This window comes from Bufo gargarizans, chromosome 3 (assembly GCF_014858855.1).
Source record: "Bufo gargarizans isolate SCDJY-AF-19 chromosome 3, ASM1485885v1, whole genome shotgun sequence".
Taxonomy (NCBI): Eukaryota; Metazoa; Chordata; class Amphibia; order Anura; family Bufonidae; genus Bufo; species Bufo gargarizans.
Window position 1 is genome coordinate 27,550,879 of NC_058082.1, and position 23,375 is coordinate 27,574,253.

Sequence of the window (23,375 nt, forward strand, 5' to 3'; positions counted from 1 at the left end):
ACGGCGCCACTCAAGTGACTACTGTGTGCATGGGGCCAGTCATGCTCCCCACCCACAGGACTATCGGCATTGGGAGCCTCCAAACTTCTATGTGGCGCAGTCAGCGGCGCGACTTTTCCTGTCACGGTTGTGACTGAGGAGACGTATCCGTCGCGCTGGGCAGTGGAGCCCTGGAGCCGCCATGGGGAAAGTGTTTACAAGTTGCCTGCTAACTTTGGCTAGACTTCTGCCCGCTGTGGCGTTGGGACCGTACTCCGGTAAGTGCAGGCTGTCAGGGGTGGGTGTCATTGCCGGCCATAGGGATGCTACACCGGGCACAGCCTGGGAAGGTGAGCACGGTGCCATGTGCGGAGTTAGGGGAAGTTTCTATGTAGTCTCCTGGCTGGGCTCAGCCTCCTGGTGGATAGTTAACCATTTGTATGCCTCTTCTTCACTCCATAGACACTAGTGCACATCAGCCGGTGTGTAAGTAACGGAGCGGTGCTGCTGTGCCTTAGCCCGGGTGTAGTAAACAGGCATACATGGCACCTGGCCTGATCGGATGGTGAGCCCATACCGTACATAGCACATGGGAGGCTGATGCAAGGGCTGAGGAGGACCAGGACCTGTGGACAGAGCAGTGGGTGAGGGCTCTGCAGGTAGTCGCCCCGCACACTGCACGCAGCTGCCCCAGCAAGTAAGAACAGGAAACCCCATTCAGTTCCCTAATGTTAGAATGCTGCCCTGCTACATAGTGATCTTTGGCCCCGTGCAGCCTCAGTCTAAGGGCCCCCTTCTACAGATTTTGCCACTTTTCCGCAGCAGAAATTTCAGGGCGGCTATGTATCGGGACTGCTGTAGAATATCTAAAATTAGCTGGTCAAGTAAAATGTTGCATGCAACAATCATTAAATAGGTGGCCAACAAAAAGGGGGCGTGGTCAATGGGCGGGGTCAAGGGGGTGGCAAAATTAGCTTTTGCCAAGGGTGGCAAAAATCCTTGCACCAGCCCTGAAAGTGACTTGCCACAATTCACAGGAACATTTGTAATTACTTCTGTTGGATGGAGACCAGGGAGTGATCTCCGATGATCTGATAACCTCATTCTTCCATCTTTTTCAGCAGATTTTTTTTTAACCATTATGCCGGCACATGGGGCGCCTTCGTGCAATTTGGCATCAAGTATTTTTTTGTCGTAAAAACGCATATAAATAAAGTCTGAACTAAGCTGAAGCAATAAAAGCTCAATCGTGGTGTCCAAAGTTCATACATGTAGTGTATGCCTGAGTCTACGTGCACGGGCGCTCACAAAATCGTCACTGTGACCCAGATGCCGGCGACTGTCTAAATCACTGTGAACAAATGGCGTTATTAGTTGCTGGAGGTAATTAAATGTGTAATTGTTCATATTCTCTCTCCTGAATGCGAGTCTAAGTGCTTCTATTATCCCTGATGCTTAAGGTGGTCATAACATGAACAAAAGTTCCTTTGTCATGTCCCCCAACCCCCGCTCCCTTCAGTCAGTGTAAGGTCATACAGGGGAGAGATGAAACTCTCACTTGCAACTCCCCCTCCCCTACACAGACACAGAACCATTGAGTTAAACTGTTCACCCTGCTATCTGACGTCAAACAAGTGCCGCTTGCCTAATATTGCAGTTAGAGCTTTGTTCCTGGTTTCATTTAAAAGCTCAGATTTTGAGCTTTAACCCCTAAATGACCTGTGATGGCCCTGCTAACTCTGATAATGCCAATTGAACTCCTTTGATGCTGCGGTTAATAGCAACTGCATCATCTAAAACACGGGTGTCAAACACAAGGCCCGCGGGCCGAATCCGGCCCGCCAGACCTCGTCATGTGGCCCGCGTAGCAGACAGTGTTTGTCCGACCTAAGCTTAGCTGCTGTCACTCACTGCGGCAGCTGGGGCCGGGTGTCAGCTGAGCGCAGCCAGCGCTCCTCCCAAGCCTCCCCGAGTCCCTCCCCTCCCTCCCTCCCTCCCTCCCTCCTCTAGTCTACACAGTCACTACACAGTGAATGATTCCAGGCAGCGCAGCTGCTCACTCACTGTGTTCAGTCTCCGGTCTCCAGTCTTTGCTCCTCCTCGCTCCTCCCAGACTAGTCCCTCCCTCCTCCTCTCTAATAAGGAAGTCAGGTCCATACAGGAAGTGACATCAGAGAGAGAGGCAGGGAGGGAGAATTGAAATCATTCTTCTCCTCTCCAGTCCAGCTCCAGCGCCCAAGTAGTGCCCTGCCTGCAGACAGTGCAGCAGTGTTTTTTCTAAAAAGGTATAAATATAAAACATTTGAAGTGTATTGTAACAGTGTCACCCCACTAAAGTCTTTTATATTTTTTTTGGGCTACTTATAATCCTTAACTGCGATTTATCAATACATAATGTTATATATCATTTTGGTTCAGTAGATTCTCCTAAAAACATACCCGTATTTTTCGCCGTATAAGACGCACTTTTTCCCCCCCAAAAGTGGGGGGAAAATAGCAGTGCGTCTTATACGGCGAATGCAGCTTATTTTGCGATTTGCGAATTTTCGTGCAAATTTTCGCGCGATTTTTTTGCGCGAACTTTTCCGCGAATTTTTTGCGATTTTCAATGATACACCCGCCGCGCGGCATCGCGGCGGGTGTATCATTGAAAATCGCAAAATAATTTGCGCAAAAAATTCGCGCAAAAATTCAGCTGTGAGGGAGGAGGGGCTGGGGGCCGGCGTCTGCTTTTATAATGACTGCGGGGCCCGTGCAGTGACTATTCTACTACACGGGCCCCGCTCACTGTATAATCGTATGTCTAATAGTAAATAGTTATGTACATAATCGCATAATGAGCGGAGTACTTACAACTACAAACGCTCGCCGAGAGGAGGGAGGAGGCAGGCTGGGAGGACGGGCGCTGGCAGTGTGTGAGTCATACGTCACGCGCCTGCGCCGCCCACTTTATGAATGAAGCAGGCGGCGTGGGCGCATGACGTATGACTCACACTGCCAGCGCCTGTCCTCCCGGCCTGCCTCCTCCCTCCTCTCGGCGAGCGATTGTAGTTGTAAGTACCGGTAATACACAGCGCTCCTTATGCGATTATATACATACGGTAACCATTAACTATTAGAGATACGATTATACAGTGAGCGGGGCCCGTGTAGTAGAATACAGTCACTGCACGGGCCCCGCTGTCATTATAAAAGCAGATGCCGGCCCCCGGCCCTTTGAGGGTGACCAAACTGCTGATGCGGCCCCCGATGAATTTGAGTTTGACACCCCTGATCTAAAACGTTTGACAGAGGGAGTCCTTTGGCACCAAATTACGGGGTGCTGATTGCTTACCATTTCAGCGGGGGGACCTAACAAAAGGCCTCCAGATGTGGCATCAGTGTCCGTCTATTAGGCCATGCTAGAGTTAGTATGCTCTCTAATTGTAAAGCCTGTACCTGCACACAAAACCTGACATTCACATGTGATCGCGTTTAACCTGGAGCTCCCACTTCACCTTAAAGTAAAATGTATACTTCCATCTGAAGTAGCATGTTTTCTATTCTGACGACACGTCCTGTGACCATTTTTGGTCAGTCATGGCACTTCTCAATGACCCAGTGACCACATGTCATATTATGTATTGTTAGTGTGAGCAACACATCTGCTTGCATAGAGCTGCACAGGGAACCAACAAGGATCCTGGAGAGTTATTGCGGCAGGGTGGGGGGCAGGATTTGGTAAGCATATTCTGGATTGTGATTGTGACCCAATGAAGAGTAGCTGCAGTCATGTCTACATTTATCCCTACGTCCTATGACAGCACCAGGAGAGAGGATCCGCCTCCCAGGACAGGAAACCCACAGGTATAAATTAAAAGGAGCCTCTCCCTCATTTAGTGGTTTCCTGTCCTGGGAGGACAACCTGCATTTTTTTTTTTTTTTGAAAAGCTGCATGTGGAGTAGTTTCTCCCTGGGGTTAAGGCTGGCTGGGCAGAGGTGTGCGCTGGGTGAGTTCCCCGCTACACACACCTTGAAGACGGAACACTGCGCGGCAGCTCCCGGCTTCACCTCATGGCGTTTGGCGTCTGACCTCTCCAGATGTCGGCAAGTAAAGGGAGAAGGACGGCGCAGTACTCACGGAAGGCGCAGCAGTTATGCGGTGGACGCCTTGCTTCAGCGGGTGCGATCCTGGCTTTGTTTCGTGGCGTTCAGTGTCCGGCCTCCTGAGCTGACAGGCAAGTAAGGGGGAGCTGGAGCCTGGAGGAGCTCTCCTTTTCAAACAGCAGGAACAGACGTGATGAGCGCAAGTGCGCCCAGTATATAAGAGGGGTGCTAATGATGTGATCCTGGCGTCCCATGCTTCATTGAAGTATTTCTTCAGCCCAGTTAAAGCCTGCCTTAGGATCTTTGCAGGGTTCTTCCAGATCCAAGGCCGCAAGAGGTTTCCCAACATGGAGAGCTCGGAGGAAAACCCAAGGGACCCAGTTACCCCTGCACCTATGGTGTGAATGAAGGTATGGGTCTATGGTCAATGTAAATGGACTTTTTAGATTATTATTTTATCCTGGCATTACCGTATTTTTCGCCCTATAAGACACACTTCGCCGCCTGCTTCATTCATAAAGTGAGCAGCGCAGGCGCGTGACGTACTGACTCAGGCTGCCAGCGCCCGTCCTCCCGGCCTACCTCCTCCCTCCTCTCTGCTACCGAGTGCTTGTTGTAAGTAATACAGGCGCTGATTACTATTAACAATGCCACAATTATAGATAAGATTACGGTATATACAGTGAACGGGGCCCGTGTAGTAGAATACAGTCACTGCACGGGCCACGCTGTCATTATAAAACCAGATGCCGGCCCCCAGCCCCTCCTCCCTCTCAGCTGATACACCCACCCATAACAGTGTCACCCACAGATCCCCCATAACAGTGTCACCCACAGATCCCCCATAACAGTGTCACCCACAGATCCCCCATAACAGTGTCACCCACAGATCCCCCATAACAGTGTCACCCACAGATCCCCCATAACTGTCACCCACAGATCCCCCATAACTGTCACCCACAGATCCCCCATAACTGTGTCACCCACAGATCCCCCATAACAGTTTCATCCACAGATCCCCCATAACAAGTGATGCCAAGCACCACCCACCATACACAAAAATGCGGCACGTCTTTTGGATAAGTATCGCATCAGTGTGATCCCTCTACCTAGACCTGCCCCTCTAGTCCCGACCTGACATGCGCTATGCGGCATTTGAGTATACACAATTCACCCAAAGTGTACCGGACATCCCTGTGCACTAAATGCTGCATGACAGAAGTTCTCACACAGGGACCAGACAATACACATACCCCTTTGTTTATCCCTGATGACAGCCGGACACGTAGGAGTAGAGAGCACAAAGCGTCACCATCTAACGCACGCCCAGAATAATAAGACCAATCAGGAATGAGAGCTCACCCCCGCCCCAAAAATCGTCATCCAGAAGCCTGTCCAATGAAAGACAGTCTTTTCTTCTCCCGTGAACTGGACAAGTAATCATCCAGAAAAACGATTCGGAGGTGTTGTGACCTATCACAACCCCATTCGGTAAGCATAATCAGTGCTTTTTCTTATACCTAGTACTGTAAGGTTCTACACACGAGGCGCTACCTCCTCTCTTCTTTTTTTCCCTTTTTATATACTGTGATAAACCAGATTCTCTGGTCTTATGAAACCAAGGTTGACATTTTTGGCCTCAATTCCAAGCATCAAGTCTGGAGGAAACCAGGCACTGCTCCTAACCTGCCCAATATAATCCCTACAGTGAAGCATGGTGGTGGCAGCATCATTCTGGTGGGGGGGATTTCAGCATCTGAGATAGGGAGACTGGTCAGGGTTACATGGAATCTGTCTGGTCCAACCCCCCAACCCCCCCAAAGTGATATATAATGTAAGTGATGCCGAGTCCAGTTATGCAATTTTTATCTTCATTCCCACCGGCACTTTGCTGTTGTGCTCTAACAAACTAGTAAAATAGATGGAGAGGACTCAAAGAGGAGTCTTCTCAATGCATTTTATTGCTGGTTTGTTAGAGCACAGCGTCAGAATGCAAACGAGAATGAAGAGAAAAATGACATAACCAGATTCAGCGTCACTTACACTACACATTGCTTACTCTCGTTTGGAATTGTTTCGGAGCTGACAGATTTCATTTAAGGGAAAGCTCAGAGAGGAAAGTAGAGAGATATTCTTAATAAAAAAACCTGATCCAGAGTGCTCTGGGTCTCAGACTGGGCTGAAGGTTCACTTTCCAACAGTGACCCTAAGCACACAGCGAAGACAACACAGGAGCAGCTTAGGGACAACTGTTGATGTCCTTGAGTGGCCTAGACAGAGCCCTGACTTGAACCCAATTGAACATCTCTGGAGAGACCTGAAAATGGCTGTTCACGCATAGTCCTCATCCAACCTGACAGAGCTAGAGAGGATCTGCAGAGATGAATTGCAGGAAATCCCCAATTCCAGGTGTGAAAACCTTGTGGCATCATCCCCAAGAAGACTTGTGGTTGTAATCGCTGCCAAAGGGGCTTCAACTAAGTTAGCAAAGATTTTGAACATTGTGTTTTCGCTTTCTCATTATGGGGTATTGAGTGCATATTGATGAGAAAAACTGGAATTAGTTTTTATTTTAGCAGAAGGAACAACATAACAAAATGTGAAAAATAGTGAAAGGGCCTGAAGATTTAACAAATGCATTGTACATACTGTAGATGGATATAGATAAATCGTTTCTTTCTTTTAGAACATGACAGACCTGGTCTCTTGATCCCACAAGTTCCTACAAGTGTACACGCAGCTATGGTGTTTAATTTCCATACCTCTGCTGAGATCTATTCTTAAGTGGATAATTCTTTCCCTTTTCATTAATTTTAATGATTTTTTTTTCTCACTTTGCACATTTGTCTGACAAAGAATGAATATTATATTAAAATAAGTTTTTCAATAAAAGTAGAGAACAATAAGCCTTATCTTACTCGGCTGCACGCCATTGTCAGCGTTCATTAGTTATAACAGTTTAGAAATGGAAATTAACAAAACACTTATTACTTCTCCACAAAGTCAGAACAAGAAGATAAAGAAAATTCATAAACGAGCAGTTCAGTCACATTGGGAAGTTCCTGCACCCGTTTATATTCACGTCTGAAGAGAGAGAATTGTAGTACTTATAGCCTTATCTACTGGGAGTGGTATTTTTGTATTATCAGTTATAGTCATTTGCCATGTTATAGTGATCCCATGGCCATCAGTAAACCCAAAAGTAACACATAACTAACCTTATCAATACTTGGCCATTCTCCCCTCCTGACAGCCGCTTGTTGGTATTGTTTACAGCGCCATCACTTACTGAACAGGAAGACAGTACTCTCTGTGCCTACATCATTTACAGGCAGGGACAGGGAGGCAGTACTATCTGTACCTAGATCATTTACAGGGAGGTAGTACTGTCTGTGTCTACATCATTTACAGGGTGCAATAGGGAGGCATTATTGTCTGTGCCTACATCATTTACAGGACGAAACAGGGAGTAAGTACTATCTGTACCTACATCATTTACAGGAAGACTGCTATATTTGTTGAAACATATAATTGAGGGGTAAGTTATATATATAAATTACATGTAGTACAGGTGCCAGTTTGACCAAACTTAGCAGTATTATTTTTAAGTTCGGAATGTTATGTATTTAGTTCTTTATTTGGCATTAATGGCAGCCAAGCTCATCCCGGGGGGTTCCAGAGAGGGGTTCACCCAGCCTTTACTGTTCCTGCCTCTTCCTTTGCAACTGTCCCTGACTTTGTCCCTTTGTCAGCCTCAGATCTGCCCCCCACCTCCATCAGCCACCCATCAGACTCCTAAGCCTACATCAGTTTCACATCACACCCCATCGCACCATTAGCCTCAGATCAGCCTCCTATCAGACCCCCCAGCCTACATCAGCCTCAGATCAGACTCCCATCTGACCTCCCAACCTCAGATCAGATCTCCCACTCAGATCAGAACCCCATCAGACCCTCCCTAGCCTCAGATCAGCCCCCATCATACCCCCAGCCTCAGATCAGACCGCACAGCCTCAATTAGACCCCCATCAGACCCTCCCCAGACCAGACCCTCCCCAGCCTCAGACCAGACCCTCCCCTGCCTCAGATCAGACCCCCAGCCTTAAATTAGTCCCCCATCAGACCCTCCCCACCCTTCATTAGCTTCAGATCAGCCCTTATCAGACCAACCCAGCATCCAATTAGACCTCAGATCATACTTTTAAAAAAATGAATAAATAAGCTTACCTCTCTAGCTCTGGACGGCACTGCCACTTGAAGATTCACTTACCCTTCCTGGTCTTTTTCCTGCCGCGCTGTACTGTGACGAGCTGACAGCGCACAGCGTCAGGTCATAGTGCGCTTCTACATGTACCATGTCCTGACACTGTATGTGTCAGGACACAGAGCGGGACCTGAAAGAAGACCAGGGAAGGTGAGAAGAGCCAGTGCAGTGCTGTTCTCATCTTCCTGTGCTTTCTGTATGCTAATGACCAGTTCCATAATGGAAGCGGTCATTAACATTTTCACTATATGCTCTGGCTGGGGGCCACATGAAATGATCCCGCGGGCTTTATGTGGCCCGCAGGCCAGAGTTTCCCCACCCCTGACCTACATCATTTACATGGAGAGACAGGGAGGTAGTACTATCTGTACCTACATCATTTATACGGAGAGGCAGTGCTATCTGTACCTACGTCATTGACAGGGAGGCTGTACTATCTGTACCTACATCATTTACAGGGAGACAGTTCTATCTGTACCTACATCATTTAAAGGGAGAGACCGTGAGACAGTTCTATCTGTACCGAAATCACTTACAGGGAGAGAAGCAGGCAGTGCTATCTGTTCCTACATTATTTACAGGGAGGCAGTACTATCTGTACCTACATCATTTACAGGACGAGACAGGGAGGCAGTACTGTCTGTACCTACATCATGTACAGGGAGTAATTAGGAGGCAGTGCTACCTATGCCTACATAATTTACATGGGGTAAGAGGGAGGCAGTATTGTCTGTGTCTACATCATTTACAAGGAGTAACAAGGAGGCAGCACTGTCTGTTCCGCCAATATTTACAGGGAGTAACAGATAGGCAGTACTATCTGTAAGTGCATCATTTACCAGGGGTAACATGGAGGCTGTACTGTGTGCTCCTATATCATTGGAAAAAGTCTGGTACCGTACGCCCGATGAAGGGACTGGTGATGTCTCGAAAGCTTGCTATGTAATATCATTACTTTCATTTTTGTTAGCCATTAAAAGGCATAAAACCTGCAATACTCTTATTTTTCTCTTAACCACCTCCGGACCGCCTAACGCAGATGTGCGGTCCGGAGGCGGCAGCGCTGCGCACAGTCACGCATATACGCGTCATCTCGCGAGACGCGAGATGACGCGAATATGCGCCCGCGCATGCGCAGTTCGCGCCGGCATATTTCGTTCAGGACTATTTCGTCAGCAACCTGCCAGCCGTGATCATTGGCTGGCAGGTTGCTGATTTTTAAAAAATCCAATCAGAAGCCAGATAACAGATCATATTTGTAAATATGATCTGTTATATGGCTGCCTGCTCCTCTGCTGGTTATTTTCGTCGGTTGGATCCAGCAGAGGAGCAGGCTTCACAGTGAGTACACCAAACAGCACACTTTAGCCCCAGATCACCCCCCTGAACCCCAATTAACCCTTTGATCACCCCTTTGTCAATCACTAGTGAAAGGAAAAAAGTGATCAGTGTAAACTGTCACTTTTTTTTTTCACTGGTATTGACCGTTAGGTTTTAGGTATAGTTTAGGTCCCTTGGTTAGGTAGTTAGCGATCAGTTAGCGCCCAGCCCACCGCACCGCAGTCCGTTATTCGCTGATTAGCGTATCGCTAATCAGCATTTGTACTTTTATAGTATCTGGAAGTGATCAAAACTGATCACGGTCAGATCTATAATAGTATTAGTGTCACTTTAGTTCGCCCTCCACCCAAAACGCAGTGTTTGCCCGATCAGGCCTGATCGGTCGCCCACACGTGCGTTCGCCCACACCCGCCCCACCGCAGTGACAAAAAAAAATTTTTTTTTGGTTCACTGCACAATCACTTTACACGCACTGCGGCGATAAAAAAATCAGTTTTGATATTTTTTATCAACCGCAGCGGCCTCCGGTACTTCGCTAGCCTCCCCTTTGTAAGACAGGCTTGCTTTTTTTTTCTTGGGTAGTCTCAGGGAATACCCCTAAATTTAGTTGCCCACATGTCTAACAGGGGGTATTCTTCTGAAGAGGCCTACAGGCTTCTGACCCAGTCGGATGAGGAGTGGGAACCCTCATCTGATGAATCCAGCGGGTCAGAATACGAACCTGTAGAAAGCAGTGGCTCTCTGACCCAAAGTTCGGACGAGGAGGCTGAGGTCCCTGATACCACCAGGCGTACCCGGCCCCGTGTCGCTAGACCACAGGTTGCGCAGGATCCGCTTCAAGAGCAGCAGAGTGGGGCTGGTGCTGTCGGATTACGTGGTGAGGCATACACCAGCAGCCCAGCCCTCCCTGGACCTAGTACCAGCACTGCCGTACAACCTGGTGAAGTAGCGAGCACCAGAAGGGCAGTTGAAGCTGGTACGGTGGCACGTGCAGTAGTGACCCCGTCGCAGCCACCGCAAAGACGTGCCCGTAGAGCCCCTAGAATCCCAGAGGTGCTGGCAAACCCTGATTGGCAGTCCCCAACTTCAGCCGCACCTGTAGTTTTCCCTTTCACCGCCCAGTCTGGAGTTCGGGTTGAGACAGCTCAGATCGGTTCGGCCCTGGGATTTTTTGAGCTGTTCTTGACTGCGGAGCTTTTAGACATAGTTGTGGCCGAAACAAACAGATATGCCACACAATTTATCACCGCTAACCCGGGAAGCTTTTATGCCCAGCCTTTCCGGTGGAAACCAGTCCAAGTTTCCGAAATTAAAACTTTTCTGGGCCTCCTCCTCAACATGGGCCTGACAAAAAAGCATGAATTGCGGTCATATTGGTCCACGAACCCGATTCATCACATGCCCATGTTCTCTGCTGCTATGTCCAGGGCACGTTTTGAGGCCATCCTGCGCTTCCTGCACTTTAGTGACAACACCGCCTCCCGTCCCAGGGGCCACCCTGCTTTTGACCGGCTCCACAAAATTCGGCCCCTCATAGACCATTTCAACCAGAAATTTGCAGATATTTATACCCCAGAGCAAAAGATCTGCATAGACGAGTCCCTGATACATTTTACCGGGCGCCTTGGCTTCAAACAATACATCCCAAGCAAGCGCGCCCGGTATGGGGTCAAATTGTATAAGCTCTGTGAAAGGGCCACAGGCTATACCCACAAATTTCGGATCTATGAGGGAAAAGATCAGACCCTGGAGCCGGTCGGTTGCCCTGACTACCTGGGGAGCAGTGGGAAGACAGTTTGGGACTTGGTGTCACCCTTATTCGGCAAGGGGTACCATCTTTATGTGGACAATTTTTACACAAGTGTGGCCCTCTTTAGGCATTTGTTTCTAGAACGGATTGGCGCCTGTGGTACCGCGCGAACTAGTCGCGCGGGCTTCCCCCAACGGCTCGTTACCACCCGTCTTGCAAGGGGGCAGAGGGCCGCACTGTGTAACGAAGAACTGCTCGCGGTGAAATGGAGAGACAAGCGTGACGTTTACATGCTCTCCTCCATTCACGCAGACACGACAATACAAATTGAGCGAGCAACCCGTGTCATTGAAAAGCCCCTCTCAGTCCACGACTATAACCTCCACATGGGAGGGGTGGACTTCAATGACCAGATGTTGTCTCCGTATTTAGTTTCCCGCAGAACCAGACGCTGGTATAAGAAGGTGTCTGTATATTTAATTCAATTGGCTCTGTACAATAGTTTTGTTCTCTACAGTAAGGCTGGGAGAACTGGATCCTTCCTCAAATTTCAGGAAGAGATCATCGAGAACCTCCTGTACCCAGGAGGTTCCGTGGCCCCATCCACCAGTGTAGTTAGCCGTCTACATGAGCGACATTTCCCCAATGTCGTTCCTGGTACCTCAACCCAACCGTCACCCCGAAAAAGATGTTGTGTCTGTAGCAGGAGTGGAATAAGGCGTGACACCCGCTATTTCTGTCCTGACTGTCCTGACCACCCTGCCCTATGCTTTGGAGAGTGTTTCCGGAAGTACCACTCACAGGTACACTATTAGCATAGGGATCATCTCACCAGGATAGGCACACAGGGCTATTAGGGCCCATTCACTCACTGCTGCTGCATAACGCACTTCGCCACATCTTTGGGCGATTTGCGCTTTGCACATTGACCCATGGGGAAGGAGAGGTTTGTTCTATAAAGGTAAAAAAACAAAAACAAAAAAAAAAAACACACCAGTAAGCAAACACGTTAATGTTCAGTTCAAAAAGTTAAAGTTACATGTTCTGTTGCAAAGTTAATAAAATTATTGCGTTGCGGCCTGGTTTTTTCTTTTTTTTTTTTTTTGTCTTTTTACCTTCCAGGTGGACCAACCGATCGACCAGCTGCAGCACCGATGTGCATTCTGACAGAAGCATTGCGCTGCTGTCAGATTACACGCAAGTCGGTGTATGCGGCGCTGCAAGACGGGATTTTCTCCTCTGCAGTGACAGATACGTTTGCCGAGGCATACGAGCTGAGGAGGAGGCGGCGTTCCTATGCTTTGGCAAACACTTTGTGTATATATATATATATATATATATATATATATATATATAAAATAAAAATCCCGGCAATGATTTATTCATCCACATCGATTGATGTGAATGGAGAAATCTGGTTTGCCAGGGCATACGAGCTAAGTGGGTATGGATGTAGGGCGGAGCTCCTATGTCCTGGCAGACGCCTTTCCCCTCCATTTTTTTTTTTTTGGCAGAGATTTTTTCATCCAAATTGATCGATGCGAATGAAGAAATCTGTGCCCAGAGGCTGAACGGAAAAAAAAATCTCATTACCTGTATGCTCAATATAAGGAGAATAGCAGAAACTCCTAATGCTGGCCATACATGTAATGATTGCGGAGACCCTCAAATGCCAGGGCAGTACAAACACCCCACAACTGACCCCATTTTGGAAAGAAGACACCCCAAGGTATTTGCTGAGGGGCATATTGAGTCCATGAAAGATTTAAATTTTTGTCCTAAGTTAGCGGAAAGTGAGACTTTGTGAGAAAAAACAAAAAAAAAAATCAATTTCCGCTAACTTATGCGAAAAAAAAAAAATTCTATGAACTTGCCAGGCCCCTCATTGGATACCTTGGGGTGTCTTCTTTCCAAAGTGGGGTCACATGTGGGGTATTTATACTGCCCTGGCTTTTTAGGGGCCCTAAAGTGTGAGAAGAAGTCTGGGATCCAAATGTCTAAAAATGCCCTCCTAAAAGGAATTTGGGCACCTTTGCGCATCTAGGCTGCAAAAAAGTGTGACACATCTGGTATCGCCGTACTCAGGAGAAGTTGGGGAATGTGTTTTGGGGTGTCATTTTACATATACCCATGCTGGGTGAGAAAAATATCTTGGTCAAATGCCAACTTTGTATAAAAAAAATGGAAAAGTTGTCTTTTGCCAAGATATTTCTCTCACCCAGCATGGGTATATGTAAAATGACACCCAAAAACACATTCCCCAACTTCTCCTGAGTACGGCGATACCAGATGTGTCACACTTTTTTGCTGCCAAGGTGGGCAAAGGGGTACATATTCCAAAGTGCACCTTTCAGATTTTGCAGGCCATTTTTTACACATTTTGATTGCAAGGTACTTCTCACACATTTGGGCCCCTAAATTGCCAGGGCAGTATAACTATGCCACAAGTGACCCCATTTTGGAAAGAAGACACCCCAAGGTATTCCGTGAGGGGCATGGCGAGTTCCTAGAATTTTTTTTTTTTGTCACAAGTTAGCGGAAAATTATGATTTTTTTTTTTCTCTTTTTTCCTTACAAAGTCTCATATTCCACTAACTTGCGACAAAAAATAAAAAATTCTAGGAACTCGCCATGCCCCTCACGGAATACCTTGGGGTGTCTTCTTTCCAAAATGGGGTCACTTGTGGCGTAGTTATACTGCCCTGGCAATTTAGGGGCCCAAATGTGTGAGAAGAACTTTGCAATCAAAATGTGTAAAAAATGCCCTGCAAAATCCGAAAGGTGCACTTTGGAATATGTGCCCCTTTGCCCACCTTGGCAGCAAAAAAGTGTGACACATCTGGTATCGCCGTACTCAGGAGAAGTTGGGGAATGTGTTTTGGGGTGTCATTTTACATATACCCATGCTGGATGAGAGAAATATCTTGGCAAAAGACAACTTTTCCCATTTTTTTATACAAAGTTGGCATTTGACCAAGATATTTTTCTCACCCAGCATGGGTATATGTAAAATGACACCCCAAAACACATTCCCCAACTTCTCCTGAGTACGGCGATACCAGATGTGTCACACTTTTTTGCTGCCAAGGTGGGCAAAGGGGCACATATTCCAAAGTGCACCTTTCGGATTTTGCAGGGCATTTTTTACACATTTTGATTGCAAAGTTCTTCTCACACATTTGGGCCCCTAAATTGCCAGGGCAGTATAACTACGCCACAAGTGACCCCATTTTGGAAAGAAGACACCCCAAGGTATTCCGTGAGGGGCATGGCGAGTTCCTAGAATTTTTTATTTTTTGTCGCAAGTTAGTGGAATATGAGACTTTGTAAGGAAAAAAGAGAAAAAAAAAAATCATCATTTTCCGCTAACTTGTGACAAAAAATAAAAAGTTCTATGAACTCACTATGCCCATCAGCGAATACCTTAGGGTGTCTACTTTCCGAAATGGGGTCATTTGTGGGGGTTTTCTACTGTTTTGGCATTGTAGAACCTCAGGAAACATGACAGGTGCTCAGAAAGTCAGAGCTGTTTCAAAAAGCGGAAATTCACATTTTTGTACCATAGTTTGTAAATGCTATAACTTTTACCCAAACCATTTTTTTTTTTGCCCAAACAATTTTTTTTTTTATCAAAGACATGTAGAACAATAAATTTGGCGAAAAATTTATATATGGATGTCGTTTTTTTTGCAAAATTTTACAGCTGAAAGTGAAAAATTTCATTTTTTTGCAAAAAAATCGTTACATTTTGATTAATAACAAAAAAAGTAAAAATGTCAGCAGCAATAAAATACCACCAAATGAAAGCTCCATTAGTGAGAAGAAAAGGAGGTAAAATTCATTTGGGTGGTAAGTTGCATGACCGAGCGATAAACGGTGAAAGTAGTGTAGTGCCGAAGTGTAAAAAGTGGCCTGATCATGAAGGGGGTTTCACCTAGCGGGGCTGAAGTGGTTAATGAGAGCACTTCTATGTTGCTTACAGATGGTAACAGGGAGGCAGTACTGTTGGTTCATACATAATTTACAGGGAGTAACAGGGAGGCAGAACTGGCTGTGTACTCATGTCATGTGGGTTTTACTGTGTGTGTGTGTGTGTGTGTGTGTGTTGTAGGTGCATGATACAAATCTGACCTTCAGCCTCAAAAAATTTACTTTACAGCTTCAGTGACCCAGAGCAATGGAGCTTTAAATCCAGTGTTAGTCTATCATTGTGTCATACCTGTTAGTGGCTGCATTATGTAAGCCTTTATGTCTTTGTGTAGTTATAAGTTGCAATGCGTGGTCATAAGCGCTTTGTGGAGATGGCTATATTGGGTGCAGGTACAAAATAATAGAAAAATGTGTCATACAGATTGTTCCAGCATCAGCCTGGGAAACATGTTGACCTTGGTGACTGATCTGAGCCAGCATGTTATAGAGCAGGAGGAACTGAGCAGATATATAGTTTTGTGGGCAGATATTCAGTAGAACTTGTCATTTATTCATTTAAATCTCTGCTCATTCTTGGCTTAAAGAGTCGCTGTTTCACACAATTTAATTTAATTAGAGGATGGATGGTTTAATTAAGACATTTCTAAATCACTTTATTTAAAAAATCTGCCTTCATCCACCTGAAAAAACATAGCCATTAGGGGTCTCACTTCCACCTAACTGGCAGTCCACTGCCTGTTGTCATGCTAGAGCCGTCTATAGTAACAGAGACACAAAAGACAGTTCACAGAAAATGGGGGATTGTCAGACCTAGCTGAGAACCTGAACCTGGTGGAAGAACTGCTTATATAGTGTACTGCTTCTGAAGGGCAGAGGACCTCTTGTGTGTTTTTAAATGTGATTACTACCTCCGTATCAGCTTTCTGAGCTCCCTTGAAAAAAACAAACAAATATAGTTTGGAAGTGAGGGCAGTGTATACAGTACTGGCATATTGCACAGAAGGGAGACGCCCCCTGCTTGTGAGAGAAATGCTTCTAGCTGTGCAGGTGAAACAGGGAATTATATGGTTGAGGAAGACATTAAAGAAGCCCCAAAAAAAGATTTGGTCCTTCACAGTTATTACAATGAAACACAGCCATTATGTAAACTTTGTTTTGAAAACTCAGGTACGTTTTAAGAGTCCAGTGGGTGGTGCTAGTTAATGACTGACGGCTGTTTCTGTATACATAATCATTCAGGGAAGGCTGTCCTACTGAGATGGGATAATATTCTGTACATTACAAAATATTTATTTTACACAACACTATATGAGTCTGCTCTGTTCCTGCTGCTCTATAACATGTTGCCTACAGATTAAACATCATTGGCAGAAAGCAAATGGTTGTATAAAATAAAGAAAAAAAAACCTTAGCATGAACAGAAAATGACTGCAACAAGTCTGGCAGGGATGGGTGTGGGAGCGACTGGACAATTTAATTACCATATCAGTGGTCAAGATTCAGGAGGGTGAATGGAGACTCCCATGTGTATACATACGTGAGATATACAGTATATGCGTATGTTTTATTTATTTTCTTAGAGGTTGGGGTGTTTGTTTTTTATTATTTTTTTTCAAGAAATGCTGATTTAAGTTTTTTGTAAGATATATGCTACAGAAAATCTGAACCTGCAGTTTTCAGCAGGGTAGAACAACTGTCTAATGTGCATCGCGAGCTCCCAACTCTCCCCCGACAGATGGGCATCTCAAGGATCACTGGGGGTCTGGGCAGTCAGATCTTTTATCTTGGTAACATGCTCTCCTGCCATGTATTTCTTGTAGTCAATAATCCCTTTAGAATCTCAACAAAAAGTTGGGGGATCATCAATTCTAATGGTTCCTTTGTCAAGGATCCCTGAAAAAAATACATTATAAGGGTGGGTTCACACATAGGGGTTCTGGCATTTTTTGAGACAAAGCCAGAGGTGGATCCAGCAGATAGAAGTATAGGTCTTACCTTTTCATTTTTCACTTTCTTCCAATATACTTCTTGCTTTGGCTCAAAAAACTCCTACAAACAGCTACATGTGGACCAACCTTAGAGAAACATATTCCATATAGCTATTACTTTGGTAATGGGTCATGACTTTAAAGCAGGGGTTCACAGCCCAAGGTTGCAGTCCCTGCCCTGCTGGACAGAAACACTGCAGAGGCCATCTCTTTACTGCAGGAGACTGTGTTTTAAGCAGGTTAAAGGGGTTCTCCTCTTTGTATAGTCTCCGTTTGATAGAAGGTTTACTTGACAAGCTGATGACAAAGTGTCTACCTGCTGCTATCCCTAGCAATCAGTTCTAATCTGTGGGGAAACCTAGAGGTAGGTGTTGAATATCCCTGCAGCGCCACCACAGGAATAAATAAGCATTACACAGTGTCAAGTCAAATACATGGGTTGCCGATGTAATACAGGACTGGACAGATAAATGCCCCAGATTTTGCATTGTGGCCCAGGAGCATCGAGTTACACTTCTGCAAACATGGTATATACTTATGATATTGCAGTAAGCTTGTAGCTTGAAAACTTCGAATAACACATCTTTTCCCTTCTTTATTCCAGGATGAGTTTGATCCTTTCAAGAGCACTGCATCATCTAGAAGAAATCGGCGGTAGATGTTGTTAGCCCAATTAAGGCTGTCATCACATTTTTCTACTTCGTCAGCAGTAATGAGAGGCATCAAAGAACCATCCAGTCTCTTATTTTATTAGCAGTTGTCTGCCCTTTTCACTCCGATATGCACTATGATTATGAAGGCACGTTGCTTTGACAAGTATTGATCTCACGTCTGTACTTGTCCCAATCATCTTCTGCTCTTAGCGGCCTGGTGGAGTCTCCTTTTGTCATGTTAATTTGTTAATGGAAAAGTCTATAATCGGTTTTCAGATATAAATTTTTAGATAATTTGTGTTTTGTGAAAAGGTTAAGATACCCCCTGTGCCTTATATTTATGACATTTTAAACCGCACCCACAACTGCTACTCTACAGCTTGTGTACAAATTGCATTTTCAGCATGTCCTATTCTGCTTCCTTTTTCAGGAGTTAGAGAATGTTTAGAAGCTGCTAAGGATAGACAGAATAGCTGCAGAACTAATAAATGGGTGTGATTGACAGGAGCTGAAAACTTCTAGCTGTCTAGATTGAAAACAGCCATAGAACTGCTCATTGACAATGACCAAGACTGACAACAGCTGTAGAACTGATAGTTGACAACAACCAAGACTAAAAACAGCCGTAAAACTGCTCATTGACAGTGACCATGACTGACAACAGCTGTAGAACTAATAGTTGACAACAACCAAGACTAAAAACAGCCATAAAACTGCTCATTGACAATGACCACGACTGACAACAGCTGTAGAACTGATAGTTGACAACAACCAAGACTAAAAACAGCCAGAGAACTGATAGTTGATAACAGCCAAAGCTGAGAACAGCTGTAACTGATGGATGACAACAAAAGACAAATCTGAAAGCAACTACCAAGACTGCATATAACTGTAGATCTGATAGTTGACAATGACCAATACTGAAATAGATGCAGAACTGAAAGTTGACAGCCATGACTGATAATCACTGTAGTACTGATGACAAAAATGAACACATACTTGTTAGGTGACCAAAAAGGACAACACTTGGGAAGCTGATAGTTGACAATAGCCAAGACTAATAACAGTTGATGAACTGGTAATTGACAATGACCAAGACTGACAACAGCTGGAGAACTGGTAGTTGCTGGAGACAAGACTTTCAGCAGCTTTAAAACTGATAACTGCCCGTGATGTAGACTGACAGCAGCTAGGAAGCTGATACTTGACAGTAGTAGTATTTTCATAATTCCCATAGCAGTGAATGGAGAGCACATGGCTCAAGGGCAACCGTGTCTCCATTCTCCGCTACTGGACTGCCAGATATAGCCGAGCCAGTGTTTGGCTATTTTCAGAACTCCCATAGCGGTGAAAGTAGGTTGGCCACACATACAGCTGCTCCCTGTTCACTTTGTGGGTCCCGTTCTGGAGATAGGTTCAGGTCTCAGATCTGGCACCCACTCATATCTGACATTAATGGCATATCCTAGCGAGTTTTTTTTTATTCTTTTGATCATATGATTGCAAATGCCTGTAAATACCGTAGTGACCTGTGAAGAACATTATTGGAGGGAATCACAATCAGATTGGCCACTGGGGTAACCACAAAATTAACAGCCCCTTTAATGAAGAATCCCTTTTAATATTTAACATTAAATCCGATTTCTCTCCTGAGGTCATTGGTTTGGCTGCAGGGCTCTCGACGGACTCCATTGATTGACTCTATACTGAAGTCATGATCTAAGCATCTTTACCCAGTGCATTTGGCAGGGGCTGACTTGACATACAAGCAGTGACAGCTCACAGTTCCCCATTCTGGATTAAATTAGCTTAACGCTCTCGAAGATCAGGATGGCTATACATGTGCAGTAAGAGAAGTATGAAAAAATCTTTGAGAAACACTGTGCCGAGTTTTCCTTTAAGAGTGTAAATGGTCGTAATCCAATTGTTGTAATGCAGCCATGGATTCTCTGGTATTCAGTGACACATGCCAACACGTTTGTGTCGGCACCACCCGATGGACTGGAGAAGAGTTATGGAATCCTATCACTCATCGTAACTTCCACTAATGACATCGGAGAGGTACTGTAGCAACTCGAAGAAACTACCGGGACCAGCTCCTGAGCCTTTATGGATGTGACACATCTAATTGACCCAACCCAAAAGTTTGTTGTCCCCCCCCCCCCCCCCCCCCCCCCCATCCTTTATGGGTACATAGTGAAATCAGCCATTTTGTGTCCCCGGTAGTTAGAGTAACCTATCCTTAATCTATGCAACAACAAAAAAAGGCAGCCTACCATGAGTTGAACAGTCATGAATAAACAGTCCTTCACATCTACTGTATATTATAAATATAAAAGTAATAAGTCTGCTGAAAATGTTCTACAAAAGTGGCCCGAGCGTGTAAACCATTATTTTCTGAATAAGCGCTAGGTAAACACACAATGTATTGCCTGCAATTCTGCTCGGAGAAATCTTCAGTATAATGGAGGTTGTTAGCAGAGACCTTTGATACGTGACTCATTCTGATTCAAAGGGCTATGGAAATGTCATTACGTGCAATTTTATTTTCTTCTGCTGGTTTAATTTTTCTCTTGGTATGTGGTGGCCTGCTGCTCATTATTATGTAACCCTGGGATGGGGTGGTGTTTGCAAAAATTGCTGGAATGTTAAATGTTTTTCATAATAAAGATTCGTGTTTTTTTATTTTTTCTTGTCAGTTTTTTATGGTTCATTTAATATTCAACCTCATCCATATGCGTGGATGTATGAACCTTTAAAGGTGTGGAAGGCGAAGCTGCTGGTAGGCAATCGGCCATTTTACAAAGTCATATACTCTCATAGCCATAGGGAGAAGTGGTTGTAAGTCCGTTTTTACTATTGGATATGGTGGGAGGACCATGTTTTCACAAGTTGTACATTACTAGGGCAAATACGCCAACTATAGTTATCTTGCCGCTACTGTGGTGACTGCCGCTCCACTCACCATATGTCTGTCTGTTCTGTGTGCATGTGTGAAAAGGAGCGTAGTTTATTGTATCTACTCTGTATCAGCACTGCCGAGGTTACAATCTTCTCCCCTTGCAGTGTGTGCTGCTGTCCAACTTGACTAATATACTTATTAAAGGTGTTATCCAGTAATATATTGACCTATCCTCCAAACAGCTGACCGGCATGGGTGCCAGGTTTTGGACCCCCGCTGATCTAATAATGATTACCTGTCCTCAGGATAGTCACTGGATAATGCCTTTAACTCCCCTATATACACTACTCACAAAAAGTTAGAGATATTTGGCTTCTGGGTGAAATTTCAGGATGAACCAAAATGCACTCTAACCTTTACAGTGGAACTTAATGGCACCTTCTCTAAACTTTTGCATGCACATGTCCAACTGTTGAATGTTTCAGTACTTTTTGTACAACTTGCTGTTCTCTAACAAGGAGCTTAACGACAAGATTCACAAGGTGTATGATCCGTGAATAGCCTAATAAATTTTGTGGTTCAATTTGAATTGCTGTTCACATTTTGATATCATGAGACCAAGGCAACATCTAACCATTGATCAATAGTACTTCACCATTGCGAGGCTTCAAGCAGGATGTGACCACTGAGCTTAGAGTGTCATCAGCAGGTTGCAACAGACTGACTGGAAGAGTCACAGAAAGGGATAGACGTGGACATCCTTTGGCCACATCCCACACTGATGACCACTTGATTAGGAACAATGCCCTGTGGAACCGGATGATGAGTACCACACAACTCTAGGCACATTTAAGTGAGGTGAGAGGCACCCAAGTGTCAGACCATTCAAAACCGTTTACATCAGTGTGGTCTGCGTGCTAAACGACCTGCAAGGGTACCTGACCACAGGCGTCATCGTCTTGCATGGGCCGGGGAGCATCTACGCATCTTTCCTAGCTAAAGGGCATCTGTCAGCAGATTTGTATCTATCAAAACTGGCTGACCTGTTACTTGTGCGCTTGGCAGCTGAAGACTTCTGTGTTGGTCTCATGTTTATATGTGCCCGCATTGCTGAGAAGCGTTAATTTTAACGTAAATTTGTTTTCCCTTAGTCCTAACAGCAGCACACAAATTTCCCAGCCTATTTTTTTTGTTTTCTATACTTGCTGATAAAGTACTGGTTGAAGGGCAAACGTCCCTTTATAGGGGGTGGGTTGTTTAATTATCTTGTTAGTAATTTTAATCAATAAAAATTCCACCTGTCCTACCAGTTTCACTGGAGAACTCCCCACTTGTGCTGCTGTTAGGACTAAGGGAAAACAAATTTACGTTAAAATTAACGCTTCCCTTACGTCCTAACCAGCAGCACAAGTGGGGACCTAGCAAGGAGCAACAGACAAATTCATATTTTTTTTTTATGAGAGGGTGGCACTGAGAATGGTACATCCAAATGCCACTCCCTCAGAGCACCTAGAGTCTAGGCGGTAATGCTTTATAAAGGTGCTGTGGGAGCTCCAAGAGGCTGCAGCACAGATTTGTTCTAGCGGAACAAAACTTTTCTCCGCGTACGAAGTAGATACTGCCCTTGTAGAGTGGGCAGTGACGAAGAATGGAGGAGCCAACCCCTGAGCTAGAAAAGCTTAATGGATTGCCTGTTTTACCCATCTACTCAAAGAGGGTTGAGAGGCCTTTAGACCTTTGTTTTTTCCCGACAAGGACAGCAGGAGGTGTTCGGATCATCTGAAGTCTGCAGTTCTGTTCAGGTAGATTCTGAGATTTCTTGAAATGTCCAAGGAATGGTGGGCTTCTTCCTCCGGAGATAAGGGAGAGGGATGGTGATGGTCTGATTAGTATTTCTAAGTGATGGTACCTTGGGGACAAAGGTCGGTAGAAACCTCAACAGAACTCTGTCCTGGAGGAAGAAGGTATAAGGCTCAGCAGCAGCCAAGGCCTGAAGTGCTCCACAACAGATGCCACTTGTGGTTTTATAGCTAACAGACCCTCCTCCTAGCGTAGGAAGTGATCACTACTTTATTTATTTATAGAATAAAATCTGGTGGCAAAATTCTGATTAGGAACACCAGGGGGCCGAAGCGCAGCACAAACAGCTGTCCCCGGAAGTCATCATCTGACGCACTTCCGGGTATGGAGTGCGGCAGCCAGGACCGTGGCAGAGTACTGGCCGAGCCCAGAGAGTGGGATTTCGTCAGGATATAGAGGAGCCAGAAGGCCCCCCCACTCCATCTAACTGCGGCAGAGACCGCATCCCGGCTGAAATTAGGAAAAAAACGGGCCACAAGGGCCAAGACTTGGCAGCAAGCAAATCAATAAGGTAACAGGTAGCGCCTGAACCTGTCCTAAGTCCACAGGACAGATAAAAAAGCACTGGTTGAAGGGTGGGCGTCCCTTTATAGGGGGTGGGTTAATTGCTTAATTATCTTGG

The 23,375-nt window shown here is 45.4% G+C and overlaps 1 protein-coding gene across 1 annotated transcript in view; it reads left to right on the top strand.

Annotated features, from left to right (window-relative positions):
- Positions 1-20,675, top strand: part of MRE11 (MRE11 homolog, double strand break repair nuclease) — a 295,143-nt gene extending 274,468 nt beyond the window's left edge. Inside the window, exon 20 of the mRNA XM_044284591.1 lies at positions 17,943-20,675. Coding sequence (XP_044140526.1) covers positions 17,943-17,996 — 54 coding nt within the window. The 3' untranslated portion in view covers positions 17,997-20,675. The remainder of the gene's footprint in view (positions 1-17,942) is intronic.
- Positions 20,676-23,375: the final 2,700 nt, after the last annotated feature.